Source organism: Oncorhynchus mykiss, chromosome 17 (genome assembly GCF_013265735.2).
Source record: "Oncorhynchus mykiss isolate Arlee chromosome 17, USDA_OmykA_1.1, whole genome shotgun sequence".
Taxonomy (NCBI): domain Eukaryota; kingdom Metazoa; phylum Chordata; class Actinopteri; order Salmoniformes; family Salmonidae; genus Oncorhynchus; species Oncorhynchus mykiss.
This window is the reverse complement of record NC_048581.1, coordinates 23,657,659-23,670,330: the sequence shown is the minus strand read 5'-3', so window position 1 is coordinate 23,670,330 and position 12,672 is coordinate 23,657,659. Positions and strand designations below refer to the sequence as shown.

The window sequence follows — 12,672 nt, the reverse complement described above, 5'->3', positions numbered from 1 at the left end:
GTGTTACCTGTCTTTATCATGAGAGTGGAGGTTGGCGTGTGTGTGTACCTGTCTTTATCAGGAGAGTGGAGGTTGGTGTGTGTGTACCTGTCTTTATCAGGAGAGTGGAGGTTGGTGTGTGTGTGTACCTGTCTTTATCAGGAGAGTGGAGGTTGGTGTGTGTGTACCTGTCTTTATCAGGAGAGTGGAGATTGGTGTGTGTGTACCTGTCTTTATCAGGAGAGTGGAGGTTGGTGTGTTGTGTGTACCTGTCTTTATCAGGAGAGTGGAGGTTGGTGTGTGTGTACCTGTCTTTATCAGGAGAGTAGAGGTTGGTGTCAGGTCTGAGGCAGGTGGTGCTGGCACTCCTCACCCGGTCCAGACTGGGCTGCAGATCACTACAGTAGCACAGAGGGAAGAGAAGGAAGGGAAAAGAGGAAGAGGTGGGACAGAGTGAAAGGAAGCGTGCAAGACAGAGGGAAGGTAGAGTGAGAAAAAAAACAAAGCAAGAGAGAGAGAATCGAGGGAAATAAAGAGTCCAAGACAGAAGGAAGGAATTGCAAATAGAGGTGGGAGGGGGAAACGAGAGACAGAAAGAAAAGAAGGATCAAACATTAGATACAGAACAAACTTGTAAGGGGGTTGTAAACCTCCATTCATTACAATAGCGGTCCTTTGTGGCCATACTGTACAGTCAGTCCACCTGATGGGGAGGTTGGAGCGTTGCCATGGGAACTTGCTCTTGGTGGAGGAGGAGAGTGGACTGGGTGAAATTTGCGTGAGCAGACATACTATAGCACAAATACGCTCTATCACACACACACAATCTCTTTCTCTCTCCCTTCTCTCTGGCAGGGAGCCTACTACAGTCGAGGACCTTGTCATTTGTCATGTCATGGTCTTTGTTGCGGCCATGGATGTCAACACAACACTGGAAAAGATACTGTGTCCAACTGGCATCACATGCCTCACATGACAGATAGCCCCAATGTATTCTATGGTTTGCAGTGTGCCAATAAGGACTTAGTTGTTCATTGTTTAATACAGTCAACCCTGTTGTATGTCCTGTGGTCTTACACACAACTTGAGGTTAAGGATGAGCATTCGATCCCTCACAAAGGGATGGACGGTGGAGTGCAAAGGCAGGCCTGTTGGGCGGTGGGAGAGGGTCACCCGTGGGGTCGGGGGTGGAGAGGTGAAGTTCGTTAGGGGTGGGAGGGCAGAGGACGAAGGGAGCGGGGCAATGGGTTTCTTACCTAACGGTGACCTCATCAGTAAACCTGAGCACACGGTGCGTGAGGACGCTACGGGAGGCGGGACCGCCCCCTCCCTGATGCCCCCGGGGAGGCTTGCTCTTTAGGCATGCAGGGAGGGTGTTGCTACACGCGCGTGAATCCGTGGTAGATGGTATAGACGCATGCAAGAAAGGGAAAGAAAAACTAGATTTGACGTGCATGCCAAAGGAATGAGAGGCCAAATAATGAACCACGATAAAGACGTACAAGGAAACCCAACAGTGGCACTGAAGTCAACAAACAAACCATATAAAAAGAGCAATGCAATAAATATATCAGATCTCTGGAGCTTGAGGCACGGGAGGAGGAACATCCAGGTTTGACACCAGAATATCACATCTACTCCATCCTAATCCCCATTCTCAGTATTTCCTCTCCCCAACTACTGTGTAGTGATGGGGGATTGTCTGATGGAGGCCCAAGACATAGACGACAACAGAGGACACGGTGAAAGTAGGGATGTAGGGATGGGGGATTGTCCTGCCGTTCATTATATGTATGGAGATTAAATGTAATGCTGATTATATAAATCCATCTAGACAGATTTTAATGTGTCAAAGCATTATAGCATGGGGAAACCAAGCATGTAATATATCTACTGTATATAGGACAGTACATAGGATTATAGTTTTAAAATATACAGTGAAGTACTACTATAGTACTACTGTAACAGATCTGGTCCAGGGTCATCATATTATAATCAATAATAATTTGGTGGACGCTTATATTTGTCCAATTGGAAATGTGTTTTTTGCATATCCCAACTCCCCCTGAGACACCCTCGGAGAGTGGTACCACATCGAATCTGTAAAGCTCTGTTAGGGGTCGGTGTGGGGAATCAATTACGTTGAGAGAACGTTGATACAACATCATGAGCCACAAAATGCCAACGATGAGTTGAGTTCAGGTTTTGGGGAAGAGTAAAAGGGAAAGAGAGCAGGGTTTTCTTATTCTACTCTCTTACCTGTATATGTCCTTGTGTATACCATTGACTAATAGGGGCATTTTGGGTGGTAGTGTATTGCTCGACCTAGCTACGCCCCTGTGTAGTTATTTGAGTGTAGACCGTGCATTGATTGAGGGGGGAAAAAACAGAAGAGGGGAAAAAACAACACAATTCTATAAATAAAACGTCCAGGCAAAAAAATAACATTAATCTGCTATAGATAAAATGTTCAGACAAAAATGTAATTCACCAAGAGCGATTTTCATACTATTCTGAGATAAACGATAGAGCTATTCTGGAATCTATGATAATCTGTTTAAAACCCAACATAAACTCAATGTTTTTATGGTGTCATGGAGAGTGTGTGGTACTACGTTTGACCTCTCGGGTGAAAAAATAAGTCCCTTTGTGTCCGGAACGAATTCATCGATATTCTAAAACTAGATAGAGCTGAATACATTACGAAGACGACTTTCACATTGTCCACCTTTCTATGCAGGTAGACAAAAAGCGAACATTGATGCAGCACATGGAATAGGTACACATCACATTAAACAAAAACATTGCCACGTGATACATAACATACACTTTCTATATCACAACCATAGACTGTAGTATCACTGACCGAGATAACATGGAGCTGTGAACATTGAGTGACAATGCAAAGAACGATGGGTAATACAATAGAAGAAAGATGGTGGGTAGGGACGATAACAGTAACAGTCTCTGGCTTTTTGGTCGTTGTTGTTTTTGTTTACCTGTTTGTGTGCAGGCACTCGGCACTCCCGCCTCGGATAGACCTGTGCATCTCGAGGACCTCACTGTGATTGCCATGGCGATGGGTGAACCGAACAACCAATCAAAAACAACAACGTAAGAGGATGGTCAAATCAGACAAACCCGCTCATGAGAAATGAATGAGAAGAAATCATGAAATCATAATTTTGATTCAGCATCAATAATAATAAATATGATATTCAACTTTTAGTAAGAGACTTTTGCATTAGACTGTTAGTCGTATTAGTGATTATTAGTATAGAACAGTACTAATGTAGCCTGCTATTCCACTTGTCCTTGGAGTATCCGACACTTTCAACCTCAAAAATTAAAAGCTAGTTGTCAACCTCTTTGAAATGATTGGGCATAAAGGAATACTGTACTTCTACAGGTATTTGATTGCAAATTAGCAAAATAAGAAGGAAACCATGTCGGCATCAACTCCTATATTGTACTCAAAGCTCTTCTCAAATTAGATACTCCAAAGTATATCCTTACTGTACACAAACACTGGAACTTCACTGCATAACCTACACACACTCTCTCCCTGCCATAAACCACCAAACTATTCTCAGACCGGCTGTCATCTTAAACTCCCTGATACAGTACCTACAGCATCTAAATTCTAACCTCCTCCCTAATAAACAAAGGCCACCAGCCACCACTGTCTGGGTGATGTTACCTGTCCTCGGAGTACTCGTAGTCTGAGTCCCCGGAGCGGTGCTCCCCGTGGGAGTCATGGTAACGAGAGGGGGAGCAGGAGTGGTGGCGGTTCTGATGGATCTCATCCAGACTCCTGATGGGGTAGGACATAAAGAGGAGTGTTACTGAGGTTTTGGTTACAGAGTGTTACTGTGATAACATTTTGCTAATAACGTTGGTTATGTCATAGTGTGGACATAAAAGGAAATTGATTTGAGCCATGAGAGTGTGCTGAAGAGTTAACCCGGGGGTATGAATGAATGTGAACAATAGTGAAGACATGAAAACTATGAAATAGCACATATGGAATCATGTAATAACCAAAAAAAGTGTTAAACAAATCAAAATGTATTTAAAATGTTAGATTATTCAAAGTAGCCACCCTTTGCCTTGTTAACAGCTTTGCACACTCATGACATTCTCTCAACCAACTTCATGAGGAATTGACGGCGTTCCCACATATGCTGAGCACTTGTTGGCTGCTTTTTCTTTACTGTGTGGTCCAACTCATCCCAAACCATCTATTTTGGGTTGAAGTTGACGGACTATTCAGACCAAATTACAGATTTCCACTGGTCTAATGTCCATTGTTCGTGTTTCTTGGCCCAAGCAAGTCCCTTCTTCTTATTGGTGTCCTTTAGTAGTGGTTTCTTTGCAGCAATTCGACCATGAAGGCCTGATCCACGCAGTCTCCTCTGAACAGTTGATGTTGAGATGTGTCTGTTACTTGAACTCTGAAGCACTTATTTGAGCTGCAATTTTTGAGGCTGGTACTGAACTTACTGAACTTATCCTCTGCAGCAGAGGTATCTCTGGGCCTTCCTTTCCTGTGGCAGTCATCATGAGAACCAGTTTCATCATAGCGCTTGATGGTTTTCCCGGATTGACTGACCTTCATATCTCAAAGTAATGATGAACTGTCGTTTCTCTTTGCTTATTTGAGCTGTTCTTGCCATAATATGGACTTGGCATTTTACCAAATAGGGCTATCTTCTGAATACCACCCCAACCTTGTTACAACACAACTGATTGTCTCAAACACATTCAGAACGAAAGAAATTCCACAAGATAACTTTTAACAAAGAATATAATGTAAAATATATTTTGATTTGTTTGTCACGCCCTGACCTTAGAGAGATTTTTTTTTCTCTATTTGGTTTGGTCAGGGTGTGATTTAGGGTGGGCATTCTATGTTGTCTATTTCTTTGTTTTTGGCCAAGTATGGTTCCCAATCAGAGGCAGCTGTCTATTGTTGTCTCTGATTGGGGATCATACTTAGGCAGCCCTTTTTCCCACTTTCTGTTGTGGGATCTTGTTTTTGTATAGTTGCCTTGTGCACTGCAATACTGCACGTTTGTTACATTCTTTGTTGTTTTTGTTGTAAGTTTCACTATTAATGAATGTGGAACTCTATGCACGCTGCACCTTGGTCCGATCCTTTCAACAAACATAACATTGTTTAACTTCTCTAGGGTAGGGGGCAGCATTTTGAATTTTGGATGAAAAGCGTGCCCCAATTAAACTGCCTTCTACTCAGGCCCAGAAGATAGGATATGCATATAATTAGTAGATTTGGATAGAAAACACTAAAGTTTCCAAAACTGTTAAAATAATGTCTGAGTATAACAGAACTGATTTGGCAGGCGAAAACCTGAGAAAAATCCATTCAGGAAGTAGGATATTTGTTGTTGTTGTAGTTTTCTATTCAATGACATTACAGTATCCAGTGACTTAGGACTCAAATTGCAGTTCCTATGCCTTCCACTAGATGCCAACAGTCTTTAGAAATTGTTTCAGGCTTGTAATCTGAAAAATTAGAGAGTAAGAGCAGTCTGTATGAGTGGACCCTGCCGTGTCACAGAGCTTTTTCATGCGCACGACCGAGAGAGTGCCTTTCTTGTTTACCTTTTATATTGACGATGTTATTGTCCGGTTGAAATATTATTGATTATTTAGGCTAAAAACAACCTGAGGATTGAATATAAACATCGTTGGACATGTTTCTATGAACTTTACAGATAATTTTTTAATATATTTTTTTAGGTTTTCGGATATAAAGAGAACAAAAGGAACATGTATTGAATAAATGTATGTCTTCTGAGTGCAACCACATGAAGATCATCAAAGGTAAGTGATTAATTAACATACCCTAGAGAGGTTAACACTTTTTTGGTTACTACATGATTCCATGAGTGTTATTTCATAGTTGTGATGTCTTCACTATTATTCTACAATGTAGAAAATAGTACAAATAAAGAAAAACCTTTGAATGAGTAGCTGTGTCCAAACCGGTACTGTATATATACAGTGCATTGCAAAAGTATTCACCCCCTTTGCGTTTTTCCTATTTTGTTGCATTACAACCTGTAATTTAAATTTTTATTTGGATTTCATGTAATGGACATACACAAAATAGTCCAAATTGGTGAAATGAAAAAAATTACTTGTTTCAAAAAATGAAAAATAGAAAAGTGGTGTGTGCATATGTATTCTCCCCCTATGTGATGAAGCCCCAAAATAAGATCTGGTGTGCAACCAATTACCTTCAGAAGTCACATAATTAATTAAATAAAGTCCACCTGTGTGCAATCTAAGTGTCACATGATTTGTCACATGATCTCAGTATATATACACTGTTTTGAAAAACCCCAGAGTCTGCAACTCCACTAAGTAAGGGGCACCACCAAGCAAGCGGCACCATGAAGACCAAGGAGCTCTCCAAACAGGTCAGGGACAAAGTTGGGAGAAGTACAGATCAGGGTTGGGTCATAAAAAAATATCAGAAACTTTGAACATCCCACGGACCACCATTAAATACATTATTAAAAAATGGAAAGAATATGGCACCACAACAAACCTGCCAAGAGTGGGCCACCCACCAAAACTCACAGACCAGGCAAGGAGGGCATTAATCAGAGAGGCAACAAAGAGACCAAAGATAGCCCTGAAGGAGCTGCAAAGCTCCACAGCAGAGATTGGAGTATCTGTCCATAGGACCACTTTAAGCAGTAGATTCCACAGAGCTGGGCTACACGGAAGAGTGGCCAGAATAAAGCCATTGCTTATAGAAAAAAATAAGAAAACCCAGTTTGGTGTTTGCCAAAAGGCATGTGGGAGACTCCCCAAACATATGGACGAAGGTACTCTGGTCAGATGAGACTAAAATATATATTTTTGGCCATCAAGGAAAATGCTATGTCTGGCACAAACCCAACACCTCCCATCACCTCGAGGACACCATCCCCACAGTGAAGCATGGTGGTGGCAGCATCATGCTGTTTGGATGTTTTTCATCAGCAGGGACTGGGAAACTGGTCAGAATTGAAGGAATGATGGATGGCTCTAAATACAGGGAAATTCTTGAAGGAAACGTGTTTCAATCTTCCAGAGATTTGAGACTGGGACGGAGGTTCACCTTCCAGCAGGACAATGACCCTAAGCATGCTGCTAAAGCAACACTCGAGTGGTTTAAGGGGAAACATTTAAATGTCTTGGAATGAAGTAGTCATAGCCCAGACCTCAATCCAATTGATAATCTGTGGTATGATTTAACGATTACTGTACACCAACAGGAACCCATCAGCCTTGAAGGAGCTGGAGCAGTTTTGCCTTGAAGAATGGGCAAAAATCCCAGAGGCTAGATGTGCCAAGCTTATAGTGACATATCCCAAGAGACTTACAGCTGTAATTGCTGCAAAACGTGGCTCTACAAAGCATTGACTTTGGGGAGGGTGAATAGTTATGCACGCTCAAGTTTTCAGTTTTTTTGTCTGATTTCTTGTTTGTTTCACGATAAAAAATAATTTGCATCTTCAAAGTGGTAGGCATGTTGTGTAAATCAAATGATACAACCCCCCCCCCCCCCCCCTTAAAACCTGGTATTTTAATACCAGGTTTTAAGGCAGGGAAAGAGAAAAAAGAGAGAAATAAAGAAAAAGAAGAGAGAAAGCGAGAGAGAGAGAGAGAAAGAAAGAGAGAGAGAGAGGGAGAAAGAGAGAGTAAGATTGAGTGAGAGCAAGAGAAAGAGGGAGAAAGCGAGCGAGAGAGAAAAGGAAAGAGAGAGAAAAAAGAGAGAAAGAAAGAAAAAGAGAAAGAGAGCGAGAGAGAAAGAAAGAGAGAAAAAGGAGAGGGAGAAAGAGAGAAAAAAGAGAGAGAAAGAGAGAGATGAAGATAGAGAACAAGAAAGAAAGAGAGAAAAAAGAGAAAGAGAAAGAGAGAGAGAGAAAGAAGAATGCAGATGTGTGTGGGTGTAGTCTCATCGAGAACCAGGCAGCGTGACAACAACGTGATTCCGATGTATGGCTGTGCAAGACTAGTTTAGGTATATCTGTGTGATACAGAAGCTGCAGCTACCTCTGCATGGGGACGTGTGCAGGGCGGGAGCGGGCCCTTGTTATGTCCTCGCGGTGAGGGGACACAGATCTGGAGCGGTGCTGGGCCAGTCTCTGCTGCTCTGGGACAGTCAGGGTGCTGTTCCTCTCCCTCTCCCTCGAGTTACGCTCTGCACCTACACACATACGGAGGAGGAATCAGCAGTCGTAGCATGTTACCTGCTGACAAAATGTGTCAGTGTTAGCGCCGCCACTCAACATTCACTACGCCTTCTGGTGATCGCTTGGTTTCCCCAAAACTACAGAGATCATGCTGGTGCTCAGCTTCTATTAATACAGTCGCCCATAGCCGCTCTAGTCTAATCAAACCCATGCCACGTGAGGGGGCTGAGAGGACAAATTATACAGACTGCAAACTGTTGCACATCAGAGTGGGATATTTTACACTGGAAGTTTTTTGGTTACATTTGAAGTGTTGCATTGGATAGTTACACCAGGTATTGAGTTAACTTGTGTACCGGACTGTTTCTGCATTCCATAAAGTTACCCCATTGCCAGCTTGCAATGGCAACCAGGCTAAGGCAGAAACTGTCTGGCACCCAGGCTAAGTAGCCTTATACCCTTTTTGAAATAGCCGAGCCAGAACAGCACAGTTCATGTTGACCCTATGGTGCGAATCAGGCACTGGTTTATACACCATATCCTTGTCTTGTTGTCTTAAGTCACTACTACTTCAGGCTCTACTACCAGACATGCAGGTGACAGCGTCAGTGGAATGGACAGCGACATCACGGCTCTATAGCTCCATGCACTCAGTGCTCCCAGTGGATCTGCTCTACAAGCTGCATTACTACAGTCCGACAGAGGAGGAGAAAGGATGTGTACAGTATCATGGCAGAACACATACCACAATAGAATTGTAGTAATACCATAGTATCGTTGTAGTATACGTTGGTATTACAAAGGGCTGTAATCAGAGTTAGATCCAAAGTGTGGGGTAAAATTGGGAACCAATGACATTTTTTCCCCAATGTAAAACATCTCTGAGGTTGTCAGTTGGGATCAAATGAAGTAGCCCATGGTTAGATAGGCTGGGGTATGAGAGGAGCTGTAAAGTGGTCACACCTCTCTCCTCCAGTGCTGGACTCTCACTACTTGAAGCTGGGTAACAGTAACCATGCCCACCCACCCACCTTCAGATACTACCGCTATACCTGTATCATCAAACTCTGTGTCAATGATGCGATGGGACCCTGCACAACAGTGGATAGACACGCACACACACACACAAGGTAGGGTTACACACGCATAGTAGGGTAGAGGGTTTACACACAGCATGGTAGAGAGTTTACACACAGTAGGGTTGAGAATTTCCATGGCAGTTGCGATCGATCTCGCACACACAGGAAACAAGTTCATAGGAAGTTCATCTTGGCATACTGTAGCAGGGAGAATCTATAGCCGAGGTCAGTGTCAATACACCACACACACACAATGTATATACTGTACACACATACACACACACGAACGCAAGCATGCAAGCACACACACTCTCTCGATCTCTCTCACACACATACGCACGCGCGAACACACACACACGCAACAAGACTTACTCTGTAGTTTCTTGCTGGGGCTGTCGTGAGAGGCGTGTCTGCGTGGGAGGTAAGGGGATGGCTGGGGCAGAGGTAGAGAGGACACGTCGTGGGTCTGGAGTTTATACCAGTGAGGGACGTCGTCCAGCAGGGCAGTCTCCAGCTCTATCAGGATCTAGGAGTGAGAGGGAAGAGAGGGAAGAAGGAGGAGGAGAGAAAGTCAGAGACATACAGAACAAGACAACGTCAGCATAGAGGGCACGATGGCGTCCATCTGTGGTTCTCTGTGCGTGTTTGAGTTTGCAAGTGTGTGTGGATACGTGCAAATGAATGTGTGTGTGTTTTGTTTTCTGTGTATACTGTTTCATTTCAAGTTTCATTTCGAGTTTCATTTCAAAACAATATACAGTATATTCATTTTCACAAATGTTGGTAAATTAGCTTTCGTTGTTTAAAGAAATGATCAACGAGGTCTTATCCAGAATGACTTAGTGAGTGCATTTATCTTAAGATAGCCAGGTAAGACAACCACATATCACAGTCAAATATACAGGACAAATATAAATATACAAATATACATTCCATTCCAGCTAACCAATGGGTATATGGCATTTTGCAAAACAGCAAAAGATTCATACACATCTAAAATCTATTAAATACAAATCTGAGAACAGTAACAATTTACACACAAATATAATATCTATGAATAAAATATGAGAACAGTAATAATTTACACAAAAATTAAGATACTATTCAAATGTGCTATAAACAGTATGTATGTATGTATGTATGTATGTATGTATGTATGTATGTATGTATGTATGTATGTATGTATGTATGTATGTATGTGTGTGTGTGTGTGTGTGTGTGTGTATCTTACCTCTCCCAGGAAGTCACTCTCCTCCTCCTGTATTCTAGGTTGGTCCCAGACAGTGATCTCCAGCATGCGTTCTCTGAAGTCCCTGCGGTGGACGTGGGAGTACAGGAACGTCTGGTTCCACTTGGGCCCAGCGCTCTTCTTTACCGTCTTGGTCCTGCGCTTGCTCTTATCACTGGGAACATGACAGGGGAGAAGGCAGAGGAATGTTAGGAGAGGGAAGACGAACCTTAGAAGGAGAGTCAACGGAAGTCAGCGAGTCATGTATGTAGCTGTCACATACTGTCCCCAAATAAGGGTCTGTGACTCACTATAAGGATGATGAAATATAACAGAAAACTACATAGACAGGAAGCAAATCAGAAGAGAACGTGTTGACAGTGTGTTTAAAGTATATTGGTTACTGTTACATAAAAAAAAACGATCTGTTTATGTACAATGTTGAACCCCTGTACTTGTAATATACTTCAGTAATTACTGTGTGTTTACACAGGTATAACAACTACTTAATGTTAACCCTAGTAAATTGAGACCGGTTTACCTTCGGTCAGGGAGGAAGTACATCTTGACGTAGGGGTTCCTGGGTCGCCCGTCCGGTCGGGGGGGCAGGTCTATGGCTTGAAGGACGTTGACGATCAGTTGATGGCCCACTTTGTCATACCACAGCTTTACCTATGAACAACATCATGGGATTAGATGAATGTGACTGAATGAATCCAGTTAGAGTAGACCATTGGTTGTGGATTACACAGGACATTGTGAAAAGTGAAATATAGGCCATTTATCATTCTGTCTGACTGTTTGTTCGTAAATCTGTCCGCCCATCCACACATCCATGTATCCAGCCCCCCCCCCCCCCCCCCCCCCCAGGTACAGTCCAGTATAGTCCAGTATAGTCCAGTCCAGTCCAGTATAGTCCAGTGTATATCCAGTACAGTCCAGTATAATCCAGTATAGTCCAGTGTAGATCCAGTATAGCCTAGTACAGTCCAGTACAGTACAGTATAGTCCAGTACAGTCTTGTGTAGATCCAGTATAGTCCAGTGTAGATCCAGTATAGTCCAGTACAGTCCAGTGTGGATCCAGTACAGTCCAGTATAGTCCAGTGTAGATCCAGTACAGTCTGGTATAGTCCAGTACAGTCCAGTACAGTACAGTCCAGTGTAGATCCAGTACAGTCCTGTATAGTCCAGTGTAGATCCAGTACAGTCCAGTGTAGATCCAGTACAGTCCTGTATAGTCCAGTGTAGATCCAGTACAGTCCAGTGTAGATCCAGTACAGTCCTGTATAGTCCAGAGTAGATCCAGTACAGTCCAGTGTAAATCCAGTACAGTCTTGTGTAGATCCAGGACAGTCCAATATAGTCCAGTATAGATCCAATACAGTATAGTCCAGTACAGTCCAGTATAGTCCAGTACAGTCCAGTGTAGATCCAGTACAGTCCGGTATAGTCCAGTCAAGTCCAGTACAGTCTAGTAATAGTCCAGTAATAGTCCAGTATTGTCCAGTATAGTCCAGTATAGTCTAGTAATAGTCCAGTAATAGTCCAGTAATAGTCCAGTATGGTCCAGTAATAGTCCAGTAATAGTCCAGTAATAGTCCAGTAATAGTCCAGTATAGTCCAGTAATAGTCCAGTAATAGTCCAGTACAGTCCAGTATAGTCCAGTATAGTCCAGTAATAGCCCAGTAATAGTCCAGTATAGTCCAGTAATAGTCCAGTATAGTCCAGTAATAGTCCAGTATAGTCCAGTAATAGTCCAGTAATAGTCCAGCAATAGTCCAGTATAGTCCAGTAATAGTCCAGTAATAGTCCAGTATAGTCCAGTATAGTCCAGCAATAGTCCATTATAGTCCAGTAATAGTCCAATATAGTCCAGTAATAGTCCAGTAATAGTCCAGTAGTAGTCCAGTGTAGTCCAGTATAGTCCAGTATAGTCCAGTAATAGTTCAGTATGTTCCAGTATAGTCCAGCAATAGTCCAGTATAGTCCAGTATAGTCCAGTAATAGTCCAGTAATAGTCCAGTATAGTCCAGTATAGTCCAGTAGTAGTCCAGTTTAGTCCAGTATAGTCCAGTATAGTCCAGTAACAGTCAAGTAATAGTCCAGTATAGTCTAGTAATAGTCCAGTATAGTCTAGTAATAGTCCAGTATAGTCCAGTATAGTCCAGTA

General features: G+C 42.6%; 1 protein-coding gene across 8 annotated transcripts in view; it reads right to left on the bottom strand.

Annotated features, from left to right (window-relative positions):
• The window catches only part of rims1b (regulating synaptic membrane exocytosis 1b), a 107,166-nt gene that overhangs the window by 25,053 nt on the left and 69,441 nt on the right, over positions 1-12,672 (bottom strand). For 3 of the 8 annotated variants that reach the window (XM_036949436.1, XM_036949437.1, XM_036949438.1), the window contains 9 exons: positions 11,041-11,171; positions 10,503-10,674; positions 9,644-9,797; positions 9,224-9,283; positions 8,053-8,206; positions 3,680-3,793; positions 2,979-3,041; positions 1,236-1,358; positions 288-377 (listed from right to left, as the gene is read on the bottom strand). In XM_036949436.1, coding sequence (XP_036805331.1) covers positions 288-377; positions 1,236-1,358; positions 2,979-3,041; positions 3,680-3,793; positions 8,053-8,206; positions 9,224-9,283; positions 9,644-9,797; positions 10,503-10,674; positions 11,041-11,171 — 1,061 coding nt within the window. Of the gene's footprint in view, positions 1-248; positions 268-287; positions 378-1,235; positions 1,359-2,978; positions 3,042-3,679; positions 3,794-8,052; positions 8,207-9,223; positions 9,284-9,643; positions 9,798-10,502; positions 10,675-11,040; positions 11,172-12,672 lie in introns of those variants that run through there. The other 5 variants (XM_036949439.1, XM_036949441.1, XM_036949440.1 and 2 more) reach the window with 3 other exon arrangements.